Source organism: Hydractinia symbiolongicarpus, chromosome 14, assembly GCF_029227915.1.
Source record: "Hydractinia symbiolongicarpus strain clone_291-10 chromosome 14, HSymV2.1, whole genome shotgun sequence".
NCBI classification, from domain to species: Eukaryota; Metazoa; Cnidaria; class Hydrozoa; order Anthoathecata; family Hydractiniidae; genus Hydractinia; species Hydractinia symbiolongicarpus.
The window spans coordinates 4,948,501-4,976,489 of NC_079888.1; the positions used below are offsets into that span (position 1 = coordinate 4,948,501).

At 33.1% G+C, this 27,989-nt stretch overlaps 1 protein-coding gene across 3 annotated transcripts; it reads left to right on the forward strand.

Annotated features, from left to right (window-relative positions):
* Window positions 1-1,914: 1,914 nt before the first annotated feature.
* LOC130625541 (uncharacterized) lies at window positions 1,915-27,988 on the forward strand. Of its 3 annotated transcripts, none has more exons than XM_057440646.1 (12): window positions 1,915-2,209; window positions 13,139-13,550; window positions 15,363-15,891; window positions 17,031-17,246; window positions 17,849-17,937; window positions 22,418-22,591; window positions 22,674-22,804; window positions 25,363-25,562; window positions 25,807-26,058; window positions 26,233-26,515; window positions 26,700-26,972; window positions 27,228-27,985. In XM_057440646.1, exons 1-12 carry the CDS (start codon window positions 2,197-2,199, stop codon window positions 27,527-27,529), a joined length of 2,874 nt encoding a protein of 957 aa, XP_057296629.1. In that variant the 5' UTR covers window positions 1,915-2,196; the 3' UTR covers window positions 27,530-27,985. The 3 variants fall into 3 exon arrangements, with proteins under 3 accessions (XP_057296629.1, XP_057296628.1, XP_057296630.1); XM_057440645.1 differs by having other exon boundaries at window positions 1,916-2,209; window positions 22,671-22,804; window positions 27,228-27,984; XM_057440647.1 differs by lacking the exon at window positions 1,915-2,209 and having other exon boundaries at window positions 13,387-13,550; window positions 15,596-15,891; window positions 22,671-22,804; window positions 27,228-27,988.
* The last annotated feature ends 1 nt before the right edge of the window (window position 27,989 follows it).

The following is a 27,989-nucleotide window of genomic DNA, read 5'->3' on the forward strand; positions in this document are numbered from 1 at the left end:
ATTATGGTAATTGCATAATGGCGGTAAGAGACAAAAAAAAAATTTACACGAATTTGAGGGAGCGGCGAGAACGAGGCATTTATCTTTCCTCTTTTTTAACTCTTCCTATATCTCAACTTAAATGCATAAAAATATAACTCAGGGTATGTTATGGTATACAAAAATAAGAACACTAGAACTAGAACTGTCTCCTCAGGACCGATATCTAGGTTGCGTACGTCACGTGGTGTCTAAAAACTTGCTTTACTGGGTCAGCCAAAATCTTGTTTTGATATTTTTGTTATAACCTGTGCATATAATAAAGGTGGTAATTTTTTGTAGCAAGTTTATATTGTCTACGAAATAATGCAGAAAATGTTTGACCTTTATATTAACCAACAAACTGTAATTTAAATCACTTCTGTAATTTTGTTCAGCCAATAAGCAAGAGGTACTTTCTCTTGTGCGTAAAACAAAAATATTTTCAGCATACACAAAGACACACACATCACTGTAAAGTTAGCTCCGAAGGAATGCAGTGTGCAAATACCTTACAATGAAGCTCTTTATCGCTAGGTTTTGTCACCACTGAAAAAAAATCTTCACACGTGCACTTCCAGAAACAATCAGCTCGCTGCATTTAAATCCGAGACTTTCAGAAAATGATAATAATTTCTCCAAAAATCTACCGCACTTAAACGTGTGCCCCACATGTTATATCCTTTGTACCTTCTCAATAGAGCGTTTAAGAGCTGAATTTTATTTTGCGCAGAGTCCTTATATGGATCATCCACTGAAATGGTATTGAACCAATATTCTTCTTTATCAGCCATCACTAAACTAAACAATATTTTCTATACTTTGAAAAAAAGGAAGATTACGGTAGAGTTTTGAAACCTTTATAAACATAGCAAATACTTTTAGAAAATACTTTTCTTCGTACGTAATATGTCAGGCGGCACAATGTTTTAAACACAAAGGAATATGTAAAGTAAAAACCCCATAAAAACCATTAACTTACAACCTTGCCTCCAGGTCATATTCAGGACATCCAAATATAAAAGCCTAGCAAGTTCTTGCGACAAGGTTGCACTAACTTACTCCTGATCACCAGGTGTGTACGTTTTTTGCTTTATGTAGAATTCCTAAGCAGTAGTGGGCTAAATATGACTTAAAGTGTGAGAAATCCAATGAGAACGGACACGGGATAGTCTAACCTCGTCCGATATTCAAAAAGAGACAACTTGTCCTGGGATCGAGGTTGGGGATAATCTAGTGTGCATTAACCTAGAGCTATAAAGAAACGTTTCCAGAAAGATTTTTTGCTTTCTGAAAACTGGTGTAGCTTCTAGTGACAAATAAAGGGACACAAGGGGAAAATTTATGTTAAAAAAACGGACTTGATGATGTGACTTTAAAGCTCCGTATATAATTTCTCGCGTAAACTGGTCTTTTGCGGAAAGTAATACGGAAAAATTGCAACCTTGTCCCTAAGGCTCTTCTTACACGCTCATTTTTTCTAATTTTGCGACTTTTGTGGGCATGGATTATTTCGTTCTGCAAAATGTAGCGACTTTACAACCTGCCGGCTGTGAGTATTGACCTTTTGGTCATGTTTAAAAATGACGAAAAAACTGCATTTGTTTTATTAATTTGTCCACGATCTGTGTTTACTTCGCACACGCGTGAGTGAAATGTTTCATAAATCTCGAAATACAAAACTATCATCCTCGTCCCTAGGGTTAAAAGGCCCAAATGCTCTGTGTTAAGAACTCAGTTTTTAGTGAACGGTAAATTATCACTGGCAACGTTTGAATCTTCATTTTTTATCGCATTAAGTTTCTTAATACATTAAAAAGGAATTTATTCGACGAATAAAAAAGTCGGTAAAGACGGGTAAAAAAAGTAGGTAGAAAATTTGCGTTCAAGGCAAAATTTAGTTATTTTGTAACAACTTTTTTTACCAGTAATGTTGCTATTACTGCGGCCCCTCTGGTTTTTTGCAACAGGGGCTTTTTGAGGGGTAATAGTGTATGTTAATTCGGGGCCGAGCAGTAGACCAGAATTTGAAATGTGATATAAGGAAATGAAAAAGAAAGTGACGATCAAGAAGAGCTTACTGTATCTTTCTTCTTGTAGCTGCCCAAACTGTCAAAAACAGTTAAAACCAAGAATTATGTCGTATATTTTTACCATCTTGTAATTTGTTGAACAGCTATGTCTATGGCAGGTTAGCTTATTTTTTTATTTAGGTCAGGCTAGGTAGCTAAGCTCTACTAACTAGCTAGCTAGCTAGCTTACATAGCTAGCTACATACTACAACAACATTTGAAGAACTAACAGAGTATATGAAAGAAATTATGTCCTCTGCAAAAGTCTGTCCCCCCTGTGATTTTACACAATGATTTATAACCTAAATAGATGAGTTGTAGTGTTCCACCCGAAGTCTGCCCAAAGTCGGGCATTTTTAAATCATATATAACACAAGTAGGGAAAAACTATGCAAAGTTAAACAGATTCTTTTATCAGTTGGAACTGCATTCTTGCGTCTTAAAATAACTTTATTAAACTACTTTAAGCTTTACTATTTTTATACATGAACTTAATTTAACGAAAATTCGCTCTTATGAACACATACTTAACTAAAATTTAAAAAAATAATCTAAAACTACTTCAGAAAAAGCATGCCCAAAATAGAGCATACATGATATCCAAAGCATACAGAGATGCCCAAAGTACCCGACTTAAGGCAAGAAAAAAATCACCCAAAGTAGGGCATTTTAATATTGACGATTTTTGACTAACTTTGGGCAGGAATAGCAACTACCCAAAGTAGGGCATTTTAACATTGACGATTTTTGACAGACTTTTTGGGCAGAAATAAAAACCACCCAAAGCAGGGCATACATGGAATCACAGTCCCAATATTTACTTGCGCTCGCATCTAAGTGATTACGTGATGGCCAATGCGCGTGCAGAAATGGAGGTAAAAATGTAAACAAACCAAGCAAACACAGAGGAAAACGTTCAAAACAAACAAAATCCACAATAAAAACGTAGCGGAAATTCAGATTTCAACATTTATTCACTTAACCATGCTATACTTGCAAAATTTTATTTTAACATTCACACAGATAAAACATGCATTCAAAGCTTGACTTCTTTTGCGTACCGCTCCGAGCACAGCATCTATGCGCAATCTTTGTTGTCACTTTGATGCTTGTTTAGCAAAGTAATTTTCAGAAAGGGATTACGCAAAGTAGACATCTAATCTATGCTTTGAGAAAGTGATCGTTTAACTATAATTTGAACCATAACATGTGCATTTATGAATGGTGCTTTGCACGAGCAAAAATGATGACATAAACCTCTATAGTTACCCCTTTCTAATGCATCACTCTTGCCCTTGAAACAATTCACTATTACACTGGACTGCCACTCACTTGGAATAGCACCATCCTTTACAATCTGGTTAGCAAGACTTGTAATAAGGTCAACCCCAATATATCCAGATGCTTTTACCATCTCTGCAAAACACCTTCATCATTACGTATACACTTCTCACCTACAACATCTTGGTTAGTCTTCTTCATTTGCTTTGCTATCTTGAATACCTCATTGCACTGGTCTTCCCTTCCTAACACATCTGCAAATCTGTTTCTCTCTTCTTCTGAATTTGCCTTATACACTGCTGTACGAGCACAACACTTAGCTTCTAAGTAAATATTTTTACTTCCACCTGACTTCCACTCTTTCCAAAGTTTCCTCTTTTCCTTTATACACTGGTCAACCTCATTATTCCACCACCAGGTCTGTCTATGTCTAGATGGTCCTTTCGTCCACCCACAGGTAACATCACAAGCTTCTAGAAGACAATTCTTCAAAGTAGTCCAAGTACTTTCAACATTGTCATTATCACATTGACCATTGTGGGCTAACTGCTGAACTTTTGAACTAAATTGTCTTGCTACAATCTCTTCCTTCAGCTTCCAGACTTTTCGACGGGGCCTGTACTTTCCCTTGCCTTCACTCTTCAAGATAATATCACAAACCAACAACCTATGCTGGGAAACACACTTTTCCCCCGATATAACTTTCACGTCCTTCACCACTTTCTTGTCTGACTTTCTAACCAGGAAGTAATCTATCTGTTTCTTATAACCACCTGACTCATATGTTATCAGCCTACTCTGCTTCTTACTGAATGATGTGTTGCAAACCACCATGAGTAGTTAAAATGAGTGATTACAATGATATTTGGTTTCAGGTTTTAATTGATTTTAAATCGTTGTAAGAAGATGTTGTTTCTAAGATTTCTTAAAGTTTTCAAGAGAATTTGCTTTTTTTATTGTACTTGGAATGCCACGATTCCAATTGATTACTCCTTTATATGTTATAAAACTTTTGGCTACCTCTGTGTTTCTATGAAGATTGATAAATGTTTCCTTATCTCTTTCGTTAATTAGGACACCATGTTCGAAAAAAATTTTTTTTGCGACATCAGCTATGCAATTGTTAGAGATTCTCCAGATCAATTTCCCTGATACTAATTTTACATTAGTAGTAATGGGTAATATATTCATTTCCTTGTATAATGGAGCTGTTATAGTAGTTTTATTGCAGAAGTTCATTATTCTGACAACCTTATCTTGTGTTTTGCTTAAATCCTGAAGGTTACCTTGTGCAGTAGTGCTCCATACTAGGATACCATAACCTAAAAATGAATGGAAATGAGCATAGTATAAGCTTGTAAGTGACTGGTGTGGAACAAAGTGTCTGAGTTTTGCAAGCAGAGAGTTGTCTCTATTCAACTTCTGATTTATTATCCATGTCTGTTGGGTGAATATAATTTTTTTGTCTATTAAGATACCTAGATATTTAACGCAGTCAGTTTCTTTTATTTGCATATCCTTTATTTTCAGGTTAAAGTCCAGGCTATTTTTTGCATTTCTTGGTCTAAATATTATGACATTAGATTTTCCTACATTTAGGCTAAGCTTATTAGCTGTAAGCCATTCAGATAGCTTGTTCAATTATATATTCAAAATTTGTTCCAATTCTATTCTATTCTTATTTGAGTAAAAAATACTAGTGTCATCTGCAAACAAGAACATAGTGACGATTTCAGAGATTTTCACAATGTCATTTCTATAAATTAAGAAGAGCAGTGGCCCTAGCACACTGCCTTGTGGTACTACAATTTCTATTGTAATTAATTCAGAAGTGTTATTTTGGATTGAAACGCATTGTTGTCTGTTATATAGATATGAATATATCCAATTATTACAATGATCGAAGAAATCAAGTTAAAAAAGCAACTTACTTTTTAAAATATTCAAAACCTACTCTTAAAAAGAGAAACTGAAAGTTAGAAAAAAACCAATTCCAGCTCCTTTTAGATTGTTTATTCCTTAAATCTACAAATTAAAGGAAATAGTCAATTTTCTTTATGAGGTCCTTCTTTTATTTCCTGTATAGGGAACTTTGTAAACATTCGCAACTCATCTATACGCAGCGCATTACTATTTTTCTGTGTAAATGAAATCCCACGAGTTTGCTAATAAGCCACATACGGCGTAAAAGTGGTGGCGTTTTCGTAACATTTTTTTGTAATTTCAAGGTTGTTTTGACAATGCTAGCATGACTAGATCACATGGATTTTTTTCTTTTTTTGTGAAGTACTCACCTTGGATTAAACATTTTCAAATATTGTGTAGTTTGAAAATGTTGCCTATTCTGGTAAAAGGACTGGAACTAGTTACCTAAACTGTTTTTCCGGTTTCAAAGCTTAGTTTAATGGTTTTTTTGTACAAAAGAAAGCACTTTAACCAATGCTATTCAGATTCCCACATTGCTGTATAAGGTGTAACCAAATTTGGGCCTCAAAAGTAGGGAAAATTGGTGAATTTTTAGGAAAATAGGTCCGAGAGGTGGTTTCGAGCTATAATTTTTAGCTAAATGTGAAAAAAATTCTGCAAAACTGATACACTATCCATAGAATTTATGGACTACAACAGAATCCGTATAAAATCAAAGTGGATGTAAACTAAATTTATGATTTATATAATTTCAAACATAAAGCCCAGGAATTTGTTAAAAATGGCCAAAAAGGCCTCAAAAGAACAAATATTCACACGACCATAAAATCTTAACCAATAACCGAAATCGAACAAAATTTTCAAAAAATTCCTAAAAAACCATAGTATCTTTAACATAAGCAGAGATAATGCAAAGATAATTTTGGAAACCTCACTTCCTTTCCTTATTTAGTATTGCCTGATCCTTACAGAAAATGGCTCTTAAGCATTCGCACGAAAAAACCTGCATAGGCCCGAACAATGCCCGAAAAAGAAAAGAAAAACAATCAAAGATTCACCACCAATGATTAAAAAAACTATAAACTTACTATGGTAGCGAAGTTCTTAAAAAACTGTATGGTTTTTGATAAGATTTACTTGATAAATAACTTTTATATAAACGTTGTAAACTCCTTTCTCTTCACGCGCCTACTTCCAACTGTGCCCGCATGGTATGTTACAAGAAATTGCATTTCAGGAATGCTCCAGGCGAGTTCGGGCGAATTTCAGCAAAGTGCGGGCGGTTTCAGAGGACAACTGCCAATTTTATTCAAAAAGTGGCCTGAACTCGCCCTTATATATGCAAGCTTTGTGTTTTATTGACACCCTCTTGAAATCCCCCCTCCACTCCTCCTATTTACCTATTTACCTCCTGGTCAAATTATTATCACTTTTTCGTTTTTATCTGTTATGTGTTTGACAAAATTTTCATCTTGTAAATAACAGTTGCCAAAAATACACGGGATTTTTTGTAGAAACATGATTTTACTGCGTTAAATTAAGCTTCCTGCGCCCCTTTACCTCATCCCCAAGGCTCTTAAGCTTGGACTTATGCGGGATACTCAACAAGTTAGCAAAGACTATGTTTTATTTTTAAGTTACCTTCAACCGTTTTTTTAACTTATATAATTTTCCACCCTAAATACAGAGTCTGGTATCTGTTCACACATTCTGTGAAACCATCCTCCACAGTTACTACATTCAGCCATTTGCTTGTCTAAAATATAGCTCTCTGTTGCTCTCCATGGCATTCAGCAACTGCAGTAGAGGTTGATGGATATTTCCTTGGGCGCACATCTTCGAGTTATTATGTGGCCATCACATAATAAGAAGAAAACTTTGTGATTTGATATGCAGCTAAACATTGCAGCATATGGTTTCTCATTTTTGATGTTTCAAAAGTGATATCTGTAGAAAGTTTTTTGGTTGCGACAGTGTGATATGCAAACGCTACTGCGAAAACCACACAGTCAACCCTGTTCTTTTGTTGCTGAACGGGAATTACTTTAACTTTGAGTTGATCCTCACAACAATTATAATTGCGCATATTTGGGTTTTTGTGTGATCAGCAACCTTTCCACGACACATGCTGTCCATCATATGAACCTCACCTGGTTTGCATCCATATGTTGAAATAGCAATCCAGTGAAGGTTTCCAAAAGGTGCAACATCATTTTCAAGATTCTTTTCAGTATTGGCGTTATCATCTTCATCATCACTCACTACAATTACTGGTACATGAAACGAAGGTTCGTCATAGCTGTTGTTGTCATGTATCACCTGCTCAACTTCAATCTTTTCGTTTTTCTCAACATTTTCAACCACAATTTTGAGTTGAGATGCTTTTATTGATTCTTCTTTTTTCATACCAACTCGCTTCAACAATAGGTTTTTGTTTTTTATTTTCGGAAGTGACATATATTTATATGAAGTTTTCTTATCTGGTTTCACATCTAACTTTTGCTGTATTTTTGGCAGCAAGGGAACACCACTTTCTTTTGGAACATTGTCCTTCATTTTCCTTACAATTTCTGTAAGTTCTGCATGAATTAATGCAATAAGCGTGCCGTTGTTTTTTGTTAAAAAACCAAGACTACGGGTCTCGTTTAATAAATCCCTTATGGTCTCTCTGTATTTAATATTTCTTCTCTTTAAGACCATTCTGCTTGGCAATTCCAATAATTTTATGGACTCGACAACATCAGCGGTGAAGAAATTTTAACGTTTAACCAAATCATTTTCATTCTTTGTTGATTCTTTCTTGTTAGAAATTCCAAATCAAGATTTAAGAACGGAGAATTTCTGTACAAGCTGAACATAAGATTCCCATCCCCAACACGAAAATGTCTTAAAAACAGCAAAAAAATGTTTACAAGGATACACAGATGATTTCCAATCGGGCATGAACAACTTGGCATATGTTTGTCATCACCAAAATATACTTAAAGATGTAGTGTCTAAGTCCTTCTTGTTCAGACCAGAATGAAGACTTCTTCAAATTTTCTATCGCATTTTCGCATGAGCAGAGCGTCTCAGAGCGCGCAATCAGTCTTTGAAAAGTTAATATTTTTAGTCTGTCAGCAGAGCAGCCATTCACCTTCTTTTTCAACCAACGATCCCAAGCCTGCTCACAATGAGAATCACATATAAATACAGTACACCCTAAAAACAAAAATAAAATATACACATGCTTTTTCTTTGAAACTGTAATTACTTTGCCATGACAATTTTAATTACTTCTATGCAATAATCTGACATGGCAAATTTTGGTTTAAGGCCACTGTTCCAAAATTTGAGAGTTGTCAATGCCTCGGTAATTCATTCCTCTGTTTCAAATTCGGTGACAAATATACCCACAGTCTGATAGTTTACATTTGTTTTAACAAGAGGTTTGTGGCGCGGTGGATTAGTGATTATAGCTCTCGTACTCTGTGCGGGAGACCGGGGTTCGATTCCTCTTGAAGGTGATTCAACATGGGCGAGTGAATGTTACCATAGCTCCGGGTTAACCCAAGCCATGTGAGGGAAATTGGGAAGATGGCACACTGTGTGGTGGGCCGTTGGATTTTGCAGGGAGTTGTCTAGTAGAGCGCGGGCTCTAATTGGGTCTGCGTAGCTCAAAATGAGCATTAAATACTCTAGGACTCTCCATCTACGCCATGGCCCCTCCTGGAAATAATAGACAGGGTATATCCCTCGATATTTGTGAGGCTAGCCATGTAAAATATGCACATCATCATCATCATAGTTTACATTTGTTTTAACAACCAGGGAAAATAGAGGAAGGGCATAGCGTGTTGTATGGTATGTAGCATCAAGTAATATCATTTCGTTTCCATAATTTTCTAACAATCTTTTTTGCCAACCATTCTGGTAAACAAATAGAAGTGGCATTTTTTTCTCTGAAAGAGCTTCACATTTTTCTGAATATCTTCATCTGAAGTGCTTTCTTCTAAGTCATTTACAGTTTCACTAATTTCATCACTCAAAGTATTAGTTCCTTAAAGGGAAAGCATTACAATTCCACACTGGTATTTGACTAGTAATAACTTAACATTAAAACACAAAAAACAATCATAGACATACAAATACAAAAAACAAACCTTTAGGTCTAAAGTATATTTTAGTGGTTGGATCTGAATCTGTCCTTTCTTTTATCTTTTTTTGAAGGCACTCTTGATCGATAAGTGAATGATACAACTTTCTTCTAGTATGAGTTATATGGTTACGTATTGTTGCATTCTGTGGGTAAAATAAACATTTCTTTCTTGACATGTATTTTCAGCAATCTTTTCATCTCTTTCTTGTCCGTGACACCTTCCTTTACATACATATCGATTTTGGAAACAATTTCTGAATCTATTCTTTGGGTTATACTGGAATCCTAAATAGAAAAATAGAAAAAACAATTAAAATTACTTTTAAACAGAAGTATAAATCATATTGTCCGAATCAATTTAACTTTGTTATTGTATGACCTTTATTACTGCTAATATCAGCAATACTAATGAGAAATTGCAAGTTTGTTTAATCTGTTTTCCTGAAGATATATCAGTTTGAAGGTCTGCTGATTTCTTTTTCCGGTTACGCACATTTGTCATTTACAACCAAAATAGTATATTTAATAAAAAATACATCAAAGTTGTTTTACTGTATTCAGAAATTTCACATCTAAAAAAAAGAAATCAAAATGTAAAACTACCGGGTAATCTGGAGATTCTATCATTTCTGTGATGATAACCTGTGCCAGACAATGAAACGTTTTACAATTTTGAACCCGAGTGTGTTTCCTTCTACACCCATAATTGTTTTGCTGTAACAAGAAGGAATATATTATTCTGTGTTTTTTAAAATCCAATTATATTGTGAAAATCGTGAACTTTACAGTTCCTTTTCTCTTTTTTCTTTAACTGATAGTTTCAAATTTAGGTTCCTATCTTTTCTGTGATGGCAATACAAAATTTTTGTTCCAACAAACATAAATGGCAAACTGGGAAACTTTACTCCATCACTTGACCAGTAAACTTTCTGTTTTTTCTTTCTTAAATCTGGAATTAATTTTATAATACTGTGACCCTGGCTGGTAAACTTAACTAATGTGGTGGAACAAACTATTCCCAGATGTGGAAAGATCAATCAGGCACCTTAAGAACATGCAACCACATTTAACAACCTTGCAAGCAAAGGACAGCGAGCCAATAAGGGACAATATTTTTTTCCTTGTACATTTCTTCTCTCGCCGTAAGATATTAATTAATTCCCGAAACTTATTGTTAGGTAAACGTATGATAAACTTTCTAGTGTAAATTTCTATGCCAAAGTATGTAATGACCTGTGATGGTCCAACAACTTATCTGAGGATAAAGGAACACCAAGTGCTTGAGAAGACATCTTTAATTACCTGTAGTGTTTGTTAGACATGCCTCTCTTGTTCTCTCTCCTGTTATGATATCGTCTGAGTAGACGCATATTTATTGGCAAACTAAGTTCCCAAAGTCTGGTATGTAATCAACTTATGGCAAAGATGTGGAAAAAAAGACAACACACACTTGAGGTAATTGCTCCATGCTAAGCATCAGGACGTAAAACCTTTTCATGCATGACTTTCCCGTGGTCTTTCTTATAAAGGAGACACTGGGACAATTGTCCACCGTTTTTACATTCAGGTCATTCTCACCAGTAACATCCATCGGAATAGACGAGGTGAGAGGGGCATTAGCTGTGGGAGGATGAAGCAGGTCGAAATTAACATACTCTCACACTTCTTAATTATTTCAAGACCGAGTGGGCACAGGAATGGTAGGCAGAATAGAGGAGAAATTATTTCGCACAGCACCAACAGTGGCCTTGCGCTCGGGGACATTCATAGTTTCTACTTCAGCTTCAGGAAGAATCACAATGAGGTTGCCATTATGATTTAATTTTTATTCTAGCAAACCAACCGCCGAGACAAAAGAGGGAAATGGCGGCTGAGGTGGGCCAGGTTATCCATGGAATTAATGGGGTTTATCCTCCGTAGATGGCTGCTGAACAGAAAAATCGAGCTTGCTGTCAGCAATGCCATTTCCAAAATGCGCGACTAAAACTTATTTGTTGATCTAGTCTTAACACCAATGTTGAAGGGGTTAGCAATAAGGGTGAGTGTTTCTTTCCCAAGCTTCACCCACTATTCCACTGTGTGCATTTTTAGGTCTACAATAAGTACTTTGTGAATAACAGACTTTAACAGCACAAACACAACTGTTATAGATAGTGGTTAATTGACTAAGTGTCATAACAAATAACATCTATTTCAATTGTTACAACCACAAAGCTTAAACAAAATACAGAAGTTCATTAAAAAAACACAATAAAATAGATAAATAAATATAAGAAAAAAGTACTGCACACACAATTATATAACAAATAAATAAGGCAATAAAATCGCTCTCCTCAATATGATTCTACATAATTGATTAAATAAACAAATTTAAATTTATGCTTTTTAGTAAATAAAATGTATCATTCGTTAAGCTTGTATCCTCGAATGGACACATGATCAAAACATATTTTGAAATATTGTCACAATGTTGAACAAAACAATTGTCACAATATCAAAAATATATCCATTTATGCAATCTTGGAATGTTCAATCGAAATATTAAAATCGCTATAAAACGGCTCCTCCATGGGGAATTGAAACTAAGGTTCAGCTGCAACCTTACCATGTTTTTTTGTGTAGGGTATCACCTTTTATTTGTTTTTGTCTCATCTTGTTTATTTAAAATTTACAAAACCACATTGATAATGGTCAGCAATAGATAACACAGTTCAAACTGTAACTCAAACTAAACCTGTAACTGTAAGCTCAAGGTACGTGTTGGGGTCTTATGTGCAGCCATTATTAATCAAGACTGAGTAGGGTCCAGTTCCTTAGCAAGCGAGAATAATCTCTCTGGCAACCTTTAATTTCAGGTCTATAGATAGAAAAAAGAACTGTACTTCTGTTGCCACAATTAACTTGAGCAGAACTTGCAGTTTAGCACCAAAAAAATCATTTGTACAGAGATCGATGTCAACTTCATTATGAAAAATATTAATTGTTTTGGTTATGAAAGTCGTTAATTCTAGCGGATGAAAGTCATTAATTTGAGTGGTGCGATAAACATGAAATACAGCAACAAAGTGAAAAGTTTGGTAACTATTAAGACACAGAGTGGCTTGACGTGGATAAAAACCCTGCTGAACAAACATTATTTTCATAAGCCAAAAATATAAAACACAATATGTTAATATAAATATAAGACAAAGCAAATTATCAGCTAAAACATTGCAAATCAGATGTGATCAACAAATCGGCTTAACATTGTTTTATTTAAAATTCTGGCATTATAGTGTATGTGCCAAGAAAATGTGGTTTCAGAATGTTTAATGCTCTCATTTGAGCTATATAAATCTCTTAAAGTTTCTCCTAACTAGACAACAGTCTTATGCAGGGGTCCAACCCATAACCTTTTAGACGTGAGTGGAGGGCTGCTCTACCGACTAAGCTATGTTTCCCAAATTGAAAAATTTTGGAAATTACGGAATAATCTGAATCTTTGCAAAAAAATGCAATTGTAAAATTTTTAACTTTGGACCATGCTTCAGGTATCAGATTCCTGTCATATATGTATTCCAGATTTTTAACTGTCATACATAGTTCAAGCATCCACTATTTTTTATATTTTATCAGAAAATATGCTAGTAGGACAGACATCCGATGGTCGTTATTATAGAAACCTTACACTTTGAAATATAACAAATATTTTGTTTTTTTTTAGAAAGAATGATTCCCCTAAAGGTTGTTATCATTGGTGCTAGTGGAGTTGGTAAAAGTTGTATTATGACAAAGTTTTGCAATGGCACTCTTGCTAATGGTTCAACAGTAGGTTGTGACTTCAGAACAAAAACTATGGATCACAAAGGTTTTAAATACAGGTTGCAAATTTGGGATACTGCAGGAAATGAACGGTATTGGACTTTGAATACATCATATTTTCGTGGGGCAGACATGATGATCATAGTTTATGATGTTGGTAAAGGCAGTTCTTTTGATTTAATTGATACATTTATTTCTCAAATTAAAAAGTACCATAAAGAAGATGTACCATATGCAATTGTAGCAAATAAAGCTGATTTAGAATGCTGGGAAGTTGAAGAAAATCCGAAAGATGCAACAAAAGGTCTATTTTTGTAAGAATTTTTTTTTCATTTTTCTTGTTACAGGAAAAAATAATTACACTTTGAATTCTGCCTTGACTTCCGGTGTCCCAAACAGATTTTCTGTCCTCAATTCACATGCTGAATATATACTGAAAGTTAATGTTTACGACTTTTTTTGTTATTTTTTGATTAAGTACCATGCTAATAGTTTTATTTGTTCAAAGCCTACTCTGGGTTCGAATTAGAAAATTAAAGTCGGTTCGCAAAAATTTTGACACTCTGTAACAAAGTAAACCACCATCTAGATGTGGCCTGGGAACACCGTAGGTCAATTTTTCACTAGTGGCTAATTTGTATTTTTTTGTGACCTGCGAGCTCTACTTTTTCTTGCGTTATTATTTTTTTTGTTGGAGAAGTGGGGACGTTTAAACTTGTGAACCCCAAACACGAGAACTAAGCGTATGAACTAGCGACTCTCTCACTTTTAACTTTCTTGTCTCTGATAGTTGAAATAATGTTGCTTAAATGAAATAAGTTTATTTTTATAGCATGCTGTAAGAAAATATTCAAAATGTAATTATTGTTTCAGAGGTTCTTAAGTAAAGTGCTGGCACATAAGCTCAACTTGCAAAAGTAATTGCTTTCATTCAAAAACACAATAGAATAGCGAATTCCTTTCAAATCACGCAAAAATAATAGCTCGTGTTAAGAACAAAAGCATAGCAAGAAACATTGTTTAAAAACAATACTCTGCACTGGAAAAAATAAAATGCGAAGGCCATTGAATTTTTAACAACGAAACTAATTAAAGTAACACGATTTTAATCTGGATATATTTTTAAAAAGACAAAGTGTTTTAAAAAACAAATCCAATGGTTTAAATATTTAAAAAAACTAATGCTGCTACTTTTTAAAACTTTTAGTAACATTTCTTTATCATCGAAACATATTTTCTATCATGCAAAACTTTTAAAAGTTCTTCTTATAAAAAGCAATGTTTACCAATGCAAACGGAAAAACCCTACGTTCACGACTTTCCCTTCCAATAAGATTTCGAAAACAAATTAAATTTCAATGCCGAAGAAAGAAAAAATCTAAAAATCTAACTTTCAATGTTCTTGATAGATCAAAACACTCATTGTGAGAACATTTTTGTGATGCGATCTAAGAAAGCATTTCTATCACCGTTCTTCATTCTTAAAATATTGAAACGTGATTTAAGAAAGCGTTTTGTTCTTCGTTCTTGAATTTTTAAAACAGGTTTTAAAAAAGCTTTTCTATCACCATTCTTCGTTCTTGCACCTTTAAAATGTGATCTACAAAAGCGTTTTTATTGCGGCTTTTCGTTCTTAAACTTTGAAATTGCGATCTAAAAAGGCTTCTCTATTGCCGTTCTCCGTTCTTAAATTTTTAAAATGCGATCTAACGAAGCTTTTCAATCGTCCTTCTTCGCTCTTAAATTTTTAAAACCCCAAAAGCATTTCTATTGCCACTTAAAAATATTGGATTTGCAATTTTATCATTTTCTTTGCAAAATGATTGGCAAAAATGGCAATTCAATTCGCACATTGCGAATTGCAAACTGCTAATTTAAACCCTGCTACTTAATTTTTGACTCTTTATGCCTCTTTTTTAAGCGGAGGTAAATTTTTTAGAGTTAGAAAGTGGTTATGAAAAGTGTAATTTCAAAATGAAAAATTTCAATTTTCCACTGCTTTTATTATTATTTTTTTGACAAGGTGCTGGGTCAGAAATGCTTGTCTCTCACTGTTACAGCTGGACTTGACAAATGTATTATTTCAATTCAAAAACTGCCCATTGACTTTTCTTGTTCTTTCTTAGTCTCAAAACATCATGCAAAACTAATTTAAACATCAACGAATTATTTCAAAGAGTTGTTGAATGTTGTCATGATGCAAAGCAAGAACAGATAAAACAGAATGGTTATGATTCTGGCATTCTATCTATCTCTGAATGTGATACACAACGCACTTCTAAGGAAAATGTTGTGACATTTGAGGGCATTATAAGGAATCCATGTTTAACCAACGTTCCATATGACTTATCTATTTCAGTTTGCGAAGCATTAATAAACTGCAGAAAGTCTGGCTTTCTATCGATGAAAAACATTTTTATGTATTATCGTTATTTTTTTGTGATGCGAGAAGATATGTTATATTGGTTTAGCAACAATAAAAATGCAACTTGTATTGGTCAATTGGATTTGAATGGGTGTGTATCTGTCACACATACATGTCAATATATTACCATAAAGTATTATAGTGAACCAGGCAAAAGTATCAGTAGTATATGTTTATATGCATACAACAAACAAGAATTCGAAGAATGGTTAAATTTGTTACAAAGTCAGGTATGAAACAATTATTTTTCTTGTTGTGAAATTTATCTATTTAGTTTTAAGTTTTTTTTGTTGATCTTACTTTGAAAATTTCTCTCAATTTTCTGTCAAAACATACTCTTTTTATAGTGGTTGCATAGTACAACAACAACATTTTCTGTTTCTGTGAATTAATATACATATCATTATAGCACGAAAATATCATGGCTAGGTGAAGTGTATTCATTTCTTAATATTTAAAGTACAATTTTCAATATCGGAAGTGTAAAATATAAGCTTATTAATTGTGGGTAAGAAAAATTTTTATAGAAAACAAAACGTTTATTTTCTTTTATAATAAATATATGTGTTAAATAGTTTAAAACAATGATAAAAATTCACTGGCAACAAGTAAAAACATTTAATCCAAACTACTGACCGAAGCAAAACTTATTTGCAACTCTCAGCGTTATCATCGAACTCTCAAAATGGAACAGTCATATAATTTGATTTAGTAAATGCCAGGTGTTAGTTTACCATAATGATAAATGATTCTTGTGTTGCGTTTTAACGAACGTACATGAAGTTTTTTTTCTCCACTTTTTGCAACAATGTCTTCAAACATTATTTATCTTTAAAAAATCTTTTCATTCAAAAAGTATTTCTCTAATGATGAACTAGTTTTCGCATATACCGTGGCATGACCTTGTTTAATGTGTTGTGTATTTTTTCTGATTCTTTAACCTTTGCATATATTTTACTTACTTAAAGGCTCTTAAAATAATTTTCCACAAAGTTTTAAAACATATTCTAACATTTTCTAAATCTTGGTTTTATAGTAGCAATCAAGATTGCTGGAATATAGCTATAATTCTTTTCCTTGTGTGTTGGCTGTCTGGTATATGAACTTCCAGGAGGCTGCCTTAAACATGCGAAAATCTTTTTTTTTGTTTCCTTATCAAAAATTATAGTTAAAGATATTCAACTATAATTTTTGATTTTTTTGATTATTTCAAACAGTATCAAATTAGGCTAATTTGCCAGATTTATTAATTTTTATATAATTAAATTACTTTTTCAAGTAGTTTAAAACAGAGTATAGTGCAAATATTTAATCTTTCTTGTTATAAAATTAACCTGTTTAATAATTATTAAAATTTTTTTTATTACAGAGTAGAGCTAATGAAAACCTGAAAAACGAAAAAAACCCAGATATGATTCCTTTGGATATTATTGGAAAACTTCAGTTTCGAAATGACGAAGAAATAAATGTGACTATTTCAAAGCAATCAGATGAAGAATGTGTGTTACAATGCATACCAAAATGGTTTTTGGGTTTCTTATTTGATTATTCCGCTTCATTCCAATTTCCACTAAAGAGTTTCAGGGTAAGTAGTAAGAGATGCACAAACACAGATAAAGTTACCTAACAAAAAATGTGCCATGTTTAAATTTGAAAATATACAGAAGATATACAGTCTGTACAGTTTTTATATTCTTTTCGTTATGCGTGCAACGTTGTGGCTACTGTGCCTATTGAATTGTGACATAGATTAGCTAAGGGCATCTTTAAGTAATTATTTGTTTTCCGTAACCTAACTTACAAAAAATAGTTATTTAGCTATTCAATTGAAGTCAGTCATATACAGACATATTTTTTTTGGCTACCCTGTTAGCATGTTAGTATATAAGACTTGTCAATAAATAGAATTTTTTTTGCCTGTTGCTTCTATTACAGATCTTGAACCTCTAATCAAGAAAATATATAGGATGGTGTGCTCTTGTAAATAATTGAAGGTTTATTAGAATTTAGAGTTTTTTGATGATGTCATCAACCCATCTGTTCCAAAATCGGTGGATTGACCCGGCTTGTGAAACTTGTTCCAATTTTGGTCCCAGGTTACCCATGCATGAGATGGTGTTTTAAAAAGACCCCCCTTTATTTGTCATTAATTTATTGTTACTTTTATTTGATTTATTTGATTTTCAGTATTATAAAGACATGAAATCAAGTGGAGAATTTTTATTGACTAGTACTGACGTTTACATGAAGCTTTGGTTTAGACCAAAATATGAAAGGTAATATTCTAAATAAAAGGGTAATATAAAATTAAGTCTCTGTTGGACATTGATAGTATTGACATAATCAAGCAACATCATTACTTAAGAACAAGGATTTAGTTAGTTAAGCATAATTCTCTTTTACCATGAACTGTATGCTCTAAGTTTATACAATGGAAAACTAAATGACGTTTAAAGGGAAAAAATATACAAAACTATGATGAAGACAAAAAATGAAATTTTATTCAATCCAATGTTAAAAGTAAATAAACTTAAGGGGAGAACTGTAAAGTACAATAGTGGTAATTCATAATTTTGCATTTGTTTTATGTTCTTAAACCTTAAGCACTTTTTTTAAAAATAAGGATTGACACTATATAATTTAAACAATAGTTTTTGTCATCACAGACCACTGCCATGAAGGAACGTAGGTCACCGTCTTGTGAGAATTTTATGCACATTATATCTGCACTAAATAATTTCGTAGTAGAACTTAATGTGAGTTTAATGATTAAGATAATAGATTTAGAAATAAACCTTTACTCAGCGCAATAATTTTTATTTGAAAGATACATTGATTACTTCTCTGGGAGTACTGCTCACACGTATGCTGAGAATTATTTATTGTTATTGTTGTTTGATTAGTTTTTTTCGACCTTATATGTATAAAAAATTTTATTTTATTTTATTACCTCACCTTCTATATAAATTATGGATACAATGCATGACGTTTATATTGAAAATAGTGGAAGTTATGCTGCAAGCTAGTAAAAATGCGTTGATAAATTTGTCATATCTTTACATTAATTTAACTTTTTTTGGTTCACCTTTTTTACAACTAACAATAGCTATTTGTTGTTAATATTTCATACTTTTTTATTGTTTATTTTAGTTTTAGCTTTTAATTTCTAGAAAATTTTAAGCCCTTAAATAATTCTTTAAAGTGAGTCTTTCAGTTGGTTCGGTTTTCATACAGCTGCATTTTACGCCCAGTCGGAAAAAGCGCCGCAACTTTTATTACATGTACCAAAGCCATTTCCATTCAGCTATTTTTCGCTTACATGCTTTTGCAAAACATGGCTGCTGTACACAGACAATATTTGTTGTTGTAAAATTTGAAATTAGTCTTAGCAATATTGTTATGGCATAGAAATAAACGACGTTGTATAGTACAAAAGAAAACATGTGGGTGAGACGATTGTTTTTAGAAAAAAGAACTAAAGACCTATACAACGTTTTGGTAAAAGATTAAATGCTATCAGATCATGAGTACTTTTTTAAGTCATTCAGAATGAGTCCAACAAGGTTTGAAGAACTTCTTTCGTTTGTGGCTCAGCACATCCGGAAGTCATCCAAAATAAGAGATGTCACTAGTCCAAGTGAGAGGTTATGTATAACACTACGGTATTTGGTCAAAGGGGATGCACAAGCAACAATTGCTAGTAGCTACAGAGTTTTCCACCCACAGTAAGTTGCATAGTAAAGGAAACTTGCGAAGTTATATGGTTGGAACTCAACGAAAGGGATTTTCTAAGAGTACCAAACACTGAAGACAGCTGGCGTGAAGTGGCTAATGAATTTGAAACAGATTGGAATTTTCCTCATTGTTTAGGAGCTATCGACGGTAAGCATGTGGTGATGCAGGCCCCTGCAAGAAGTGGTTCAGATTATTTTACCTGTATAAAAACACACAGTATAGTATTAATGGCAGTATGTAATGCAAATTACGAGTTTACGTTTGTTGACATAGGAGATTCTGGACGATAAAGTGATGGTGGTGTTTACAAAAATAGCAAATTAGGCTTTGCAATTGATAATAATAAAATAAATACTTTATTTGGAGAAACTTTCGCAAGAAAAACTTTCGCGAGAAAAAAAATTCTCCAATTAAAGCATGCCACCACCTAGCCCAATCCAAAACGCGGGAACTAAATTGTAACCCTGTTTTTATTGCTGATGATTCATTCATGTTGAAACCCTTTATGTTAAAACCATTTTCTCGTTTGGATGCATGCCAGGAAAGAAAAATATTTAACTACAGATTATTAAGTGCTACACGTGTCACTGAAAATTGTTTCGGTATTAAAGCAGCGAGGTTTAAAATTTTTCGCAGGCCAATAATTGCACAATTTCATACTGTTAACTCGATAACAAAAGCTGTTTGTTGCTTTGCACAATTTTTTAATGATCGGTCAAAGTATGCACAGAAAAATCAGTTATTGCCTGCCAGGATTTACTGACTGCGAAGATGTGGACTTTATACAGCATGGCGAATGGAGATCTGACACACTTGGTGACACCGGCCGTAGTTGATATTGGCATACAGGGTTCGAATAACTATAATAAAACAGCCAAAGGGGTGCAAGACAATTTTAAGGAATATTTTATATCTCCAAGTGGTGCTGTAAGCTGACAGCGGGATTATGTCAATAGAACAATAGATCCATTTGATTTATGAAATATTTATATGAAAAATATATACAAAAATATAATAAAATAATAAAGTTTACTCTATACAGTTTCTCCAAATTCAATTTGAAAAGCAACTGTTGTATTTTGACTTTTGCCAATTTATTCCTTCGAGAATCATATATTCTCAGTGTTGGCACAAGGCTCTTACAAAGGCGCATATCTTCATCATTCTCTTCATCTGCAACTTTTCCACTGGAGATATTTTTCGTTGCTTCGTTAATATTTTTAAGCGTATTAAGGACATGCATGTCCATTTGAGCAGCTGTGTTCCTTCAATTTTTTACTACTACTACTACTACTGCTAAAACTACTTTCCAAATTTGAGCGTTTTGCAGAACGTGTAGTTTGAGTATTACCACTGGCAGGGGAATCTACTACCACAGAAAAGTCTAAAACCATTTCGTGACTAGAAAGCATATGAACTGGTGGTGGTGAGCTCATAACATTACCTTTTCTTGAATAAACTGTAGTTGCACAAAATGTTTGCATTTTGGCAAAGTGTAGTATGCTGCCCCAGATTTAGTCATTTTTGAACGTTTTACTATGCACCTCTTCAGGTTCTCCCCAAGATTTTTCAACACACTTTTAAGGAATTCAACTGAAAAAGAAAATACATTAGCTGATAAATAAGTAGGTACCACAGAAGTAGCTTGCTAGTTGTGTAAAAAAAGGTTACAATTTTTATATGTAGACTTTTATAGACACAAAGTGTGTGGCAAGCTTTTAGAGCCAGGTAGCTAGCTATATCTTACCTGTCTTATTTCTTGGATAACACTTCCCAACAAGTTTTTCTGTCTTGATCATGATGAGACCGCGCAAGGGTATTCCATAAAGCTGGATAGCGCTCCATCTTGTTAATGAAAACGTCCATGCCATGTTTAAAAACAACAGCTTCATCATATTCCTGCTTAGCTTATTCTAGCAAATCCCGCCCTTCATTTACTAGGTTGTTGCTTTGTGCCTCCACAGAATCGGTAAGGTTATTTTATTCTATTTCAGTTGAATAAGTAATATTTTATTCTCTAAGTTCACTTGATTTTGATAAAAGTTTAATACAGATCCGATGTTGTTGCTAGCCATCTTGAAAATAATCTAATCAAAAATTCTTTCGTAATTCATGTAGATTTTTGTAGATTTTTTGATTGGCTGTTGAAGTTGAAACACAAAATGTAGCGCACAAACAGTAGAGCCCATTCGACTTTTTTTAAATCGACGCAGGGGATGCAAAAGCATGAGGTCAGTGGCATTATTCTGATATGCGCATGCGTAGATCAAAAGTCACGGCGCTTTTTATGACTGGGCACAAAATGCAGTTGCATGGAAACCGGCGTTTAAAGGGACCCCAAGGTATAAAATGATGTTGGACTTATATTACAGATTATTATTATTATTATTTCCGAATTTATATACAGGATGAGTATGTCAGTAAAAAATACTGTTATAAATATACGTCCTGTAGAGCTTAAAAAATTGGTTGACAAATTTTTTTTTAAATTTTTTATAAAAACTCTTTTCGTGCTTCTTTAAAGAATTCCAGATTTACTAAATATAAAGGTTTAGGGAATCCAATAGAGTAATAAAAAATTGTATAATGCTTTTACAAATTACAAAACTCTTTCAAAAATGATGAGGCAGAACTGAGATGATAAAATTGACGCAGTTTTATTTAGCTGGCAATTATGCAAAAACAGAGATGTATCACATTAATAATGTAGTGTAAATTTGCATCAAAGTATATTTATGAGGAATGAACTGGTAGGTAGCCAGCTAGCTATATATACACATGCTCACATGTTTTAAATTACTTTAGAGAGCTATCTGTTGATACAGAGAGTTACTTAATTTACTCAATAAAGAAAAGGTCCTTCTTTTTTAAAACTAGACTGCAGTATGGTAGCCCACTTAGCTTTGCATTTTTTATTTTAAAGACGAATTTTCAGGAAACCCTTTTTTGTTGTTGTTGTGGTGGTGGCATTGTCTTCTAAGAAATTCATCACTCAAGCCTTGCCTTAATTTAATATTGCAGGTTATTTGTTTCAAAGCTAAAGTCTATATTTGGTAAAAATTCATTTGGTGGAATGGTGACAACATCTGTTTTAAATGAAACATTTAAAATGATCTACAAAATTGCTTGCTTGCAGTTAAATGTTGCTGCAGTCAGTGAGGTCATCTATATCATCGATGAACATATCAAGGACAAGTACTAATAATTTATCTTTATATATTATTTCTGTCACAAAAAATGTATATTTTTTAATTTTTAATTCTTTTTTATCTAGCAGAGAAATACATGACCTATATTTGCGTGGGTGTCCAATTATTCCACAAGACATCTATGCCATTACTCATGCTTTATCATTCTATCCTGGCATAACTTCAATAAATTTAAGAAATACACACATGACCAGTAAAGGTACGTGAGTTAAACTGTATAGTTGATTCAAAAAATTACTATGGTTCAGTTCAGTTCTAACAGTTCTATTTCTACATTTCTTTTTTCGTAAATTTTGTATTAAAAAAATAAAGAATTTTTTTTTTAACCCTTAGAATACCACAGAATGTATATGTATATATGTGTCATGGCAAATATGCCAAGGTGCCCACCGGACGTATATATATGTCACAATAATAAATTCAGGTGCCTGATTTAAAATGTTCCTGCCATTCCGTGGTTCCCATGAAATAAGAAAGATTTTCAGGCAACATAACTATTTTTTTTCTCAATGCTTTACTTACAAGAAAAAACTGCACAAGGTTGGGGATGTACACCTGCATCTTTATGGATCTGCCGAACAATTTCAAACTTAAATCACATGAAAATATGTTTGTTTCTTTCTTCAACCTTGTTGTATATAACAAATGCATTGCATAATGCCTTTTCCAAAAAGTGGGAAAAAATCTAGGTGTAACTTGTGTAACTTTTACAAATGCAAGAATTATTATCAATCATTGCGTCACCCATTTTCGATTGTAATCATGGATAACAGTTGGCTTTTGGATTTGATCATTGCGAAGGTTGAGTCGGTTCACATTCACTGAATCAGCCTTATGCATTGTTGAAAGCATCTATATCTCTACTACAAGTATTTTTCATTGTTTTACCACGGTACACAAATGAATTACAGACATAGCCAGAATTTATTTGAAGACTAAATAACTTAATTTCAAACCTGACTTTTTTACTTGGTATGTATTGCTTGAAAGATAATCTTCTTTACCATAGTACAATTTCTATATCTACGTAAATACTCAGGGCAGGAAGGTGAGTTGTCTTGTAACGATCGACTAAAAAGTCCACCGCATGTCTCACCTTGTGCAGTATATCTGGGTTTGGATGATTAGCATCATAATTAGAGTTGTCTGCAAAGTGTAGAAACTCCAATATCTTTTGAAATCTATTCCATGCCATTACCTTGTTGAAGATAGTAGTTTTCAGTATAGGATCAGTGCTCCAATATTGATGGACTTGTGGCTTTTGAATGAAGGTTGTTAGCCAATGCAATGTAGTTGCTTTCCACTGACGGGATATTGCACTATTAGAATTTGCTTTAATATATTGATCAGCATACAAATTTGTTTGCGCTGAAATCTGTTTATGGAAGTCTTTAGTGATAAACAATTTCAAATAATTCAAAATGGCAGTGTTGTCTTTGTGAAATGCAACTTGAAGTCCAGCATTTGCAAAACATTTGTGCATTACAGGGTCTCTATCATTTCGCAACCAGGTATCTCCCCATTGCATCTCTTTGTCATTTCATGTAACTTGATTGATACGTCTTCCCCTTTTCTTCTGCTGTAGCATTCCGAGCATTTTTTCCACCACTTGTTCTTATTCTTTGCGTGAAATGTGGCACAGTTATTTCATTTGCAACATGCTGTTGGTCCTCATCAGAAGAGCTTTCATACTCTAAATGCTGAGAATCACGATCGTCATGCACCTGCAAGTACATAAGAAACAACATCTGCTGTCGAAATACCTTTTTTTGCAGCCATTTCACAAAAAGAATGCTTTTTTGCAGTGCAATTTTCTTATCAAAACATAGTTAAGTTTTGAATGTTTGAACGTTCGGAAAGTGAGATTATAAAACATTCCAGGAGCCAAAGAATAACACAATAGAGCTGTTTTTAGTGCTGCAAGTCAAATTACAAGTCACTTTCCAAAGGGCACTGAGCTCAGTTTTCCATGATGTATAATTATATATAGTAGCTTCAACTAAAATGTGGCGGGAGCCTAGAATGGTAGAATAATAATTACGTTGGGTCTCAAAGGGTCAAAGGAAATCAATTGTTTTAATCTACGTGTAGTGAATTATTATTATTATTCCAAATATTTATACAGGATATACCCACTTCAGTGTTGTTATTAATGTGGGTCCTGTGTTCTAAATGTATACATTAAGTATGCACCGGCTAGCGTACCCAATTTCCCTCACATGGCTTGGGTTGACCAGTAGCTGTGGTAAAGACACTAACTAAACATGCCGGCGCTGTGGACCGAACCATGGACCATGTGATTACGAAGCGAACGCCATAACAACAAGGCCACGCGCCAAAATGATCAGTAAGATGTGAAAGATCTAATAATTTTCATAAAAATTGAAACTCTTTAAAGCAGAGGGTGCTTGTCAGTTTCAGGGCAAAGTTTTTTGGTAGGGTTTTGTCTGATTAGAAAAAAATATGGAGATCTGTAAATATATTTTAGGTACTTGTAATATTTCATTGTATTATTGTCTTAATAAAAAATCAGTCAAGGAACATTTCTAGTCCAAAATTACAGAGTAAAATTTAAAAAAAAATATTTTCCCAGTTATGTAATTAATTCATGTCAGTGAACAATAAGTTAATCAGATCAATATATTATTACATTAAAGTACTAAAAGTATTATTAAAAAGTGAATGTTAATGTTGCACTTCTAAATTTTCTTTCTTTAAAATTAGAAAGGCTACAATACACCATGCATTTCTTTTTAGGTCTTGTGTACTTATTAAAAGCACTTTGCAAGTACGAGTCATTACTCAATTTGGATTTTGGATTTAATGAGCCTATTGATTCCCCTGAAACAAGATCTGCATTACAAGAGTATCTTCCAATTGCAAGTTTAGAAAGCATAAAGTTTATGAATACAGATGTTGGAAATGAAACATTTGATGTATTTTTTCAAGCTCTAAAGGTAAAGGTGTCTTCTTAAATCCAAAATATAACATTGCTTTGTATGTGTGATTTGTGATGATTATGTTTTTACATGTTGGTTTTTTCTTTGCAAGGAACACGTCAAGAAATGTTACTAATAGGTTTCTCTGTGACAAAACATGTTTACATGTATTTACTAAAGATAATTGTCCGGAAGTCCAGTTAAATATTCATAAATTTCATGAATCTGTAGACATCCTTTTTTTTATTTTTTTTGTTTGTAGACTCACGAAACGCTTACTCATGTTGATATTGGCTTTAATTCTGTTGACGATGTAAATAGTGATGCTATTTCTCAAGTTATTATTCACAACACAAAGTTGGAAAATCTATCCATGTGGCATAGTCATATCACTGAGCACGGTGCCATGGTATTGATAAATGCCCTGAAACAACGATCAGTAAATTCACCAGATTTGTGTCTAGGGCTGTATGGTTCGCAATATATATCTGAAGAAACATTAAAACATTTGGACGTAGGTGTTTTTTTTTTTCAATAAAATAAATTTTGTTCTTTTTTAAGTAGTGAATGGGGTTGACTATAATCTGTATTTAAAGCTGGTATTAAATGTTATATAAGTCTTTCTTTGCCTTTTTAGCCTTTAAATTCTTGTAAGAATTTTGAATAATGACTGGGGTCTTTATTATAGGAATGTACAAGGTTTAATTGTAAATCTGAAGTAGAGAAGGAAGTAAAGATGGCAAAAACAGAGGGGCAAAGTCTTCCAAAAACACTGTCTGAGTTTATACTTGAAGGAGATGAAATGCATCAACAAAACCTCAAAGAAAACGAAGTTGTAAAAGTAAAATTGAAAGAAAAAAATCAAAACGAAGAAAAAATTGAACAGAAAAGATATGTTGGGCTGGCATGTGGAAGTGATAGGGCTAAATCCAATATTAAAAACAACTACTTCTCTCCGCTTGATGATCCAGGTAACGACTCTGGATCTATGCACTCATTATTTCTGAAAAGAAACTAGTTTTTATCTCTTATTTTGTTATTTCTTATGTTCATTCTTAGAAACATGCCAATATCATTATTTGTCAAATTAGCTCTGTGTTTAAGAAGTTTGCAATCATATGTTCACACTTAAATTAGATAGATGTTTCTTTTTAGAAAAAATGGTGGCATATGTGTTGGACCAAAAGTTTATTGGCGAAAGAGAAAATGGGTCATACTTTTCAGAGACACTGCTGGACAATTATGGTAAAGCGAAAGAATTATGGGCTTCATGTAATAGGTGCGATCATCCTGTGCTGGACGTGGTAGCATATTATTGTAATAATAAAACACACAAGAACTTACTGGCTGATGTAAACACAGCTTTAAAAGAATGTCGATTTTTTGGACTTGTGATTGATGAAGAAGAAATTCATCCAGTTCAAGAAGGTAATTATTGGAATACTGTACACATGTTGCAACAAGATTTTTTTATTGCTCTGCATTTTACAGCTAAATTGTGAAATCAGCAGTCGCTGAAAAATACTGTTGCTCTATGCTTTAATAATTAAATTAGTTTTATGGTATTAATGTTATATCACCATAAGCGTACAGACGATGATATAGATTTAGATTTGCTTTAAAAAGAAAATGGTTTTGTTTACTGTCTTGTTTGTTAATATTTTTTTCGACTTTTTAATTTAGTTGAGGACTCCATTGATCTTCCGAAATTTAATGAGAAAAAACGACAGATATTTTCAATAATATCAAATCAAATTGGTTTCGAAGCAAGGTATTTGTCTCATTTCCTATTGGACTTTGATGACGTTCTCACTATATCAGTTGCTAATGAGGGAAATGTGACGGCATACACTAGTGACGTTCTGGCAAGGTGGTATATAAAAACGAAAAAAGAACTGCGAACTTGGAAAAACTTGCGAAGTGTTCTAAAGTTCTTGGGTAAAGGTAAACTGATTGAAGATATTGAATTAGATTTTAAGGACTGAACCTAATTATTTTAAGTGTTTATTCTATGATTTCTTTTCTTTTAAAAATTATTACTCAGACATCTAACAAAATTGACTTTGGAGTCTTTTTAATTATCTTTATTTTTTATGTGGGTAAAACTATATTTGTGTGGCCTAAAATGGTCCACACTTAAAGAACTCTTTTATGCTAAGTCAGTATTTATTTTGATTAATTATTTTTTTAAAAGATTTATGTCCACACTCTTTGCATTTATTTCTTAGGTGTGTATTTAAAATTTTGTACATATAACATTTTAGTCGCACATATTTTATAAGCTTGTAAATATGCTCACTTCTAATTGTGTATTATAGATATTTTTTATGAAATTTATAGAATTATAAATAACACCATGTTATAAATATTCCAGCAGTGAATAGTTTTGAATTTTAATCGTTGTAAAAATAGTATGTTTTAGTCCAAGAACAAATATTGTTTTTT

Bases quoted from the DNA above. Each gene is read 5' to 3' on its own strand.
- LOC130625541 (XM_057440645.1), top strand. The intron at 22,592-22,670 runs GTACTAATAATT...TTTTTTATCTAG, and splicing joins GATGAACATATCAAGGACAA to CAGAGAAATACATGACCTAT. The intron at 26,516-26,699 runs GTAACGACTCTG...GTTTCTTTTTAG, and splicing joins CTCTCCGCTTGATGATCCAG to AAAAAATGGTGGCATATGTG.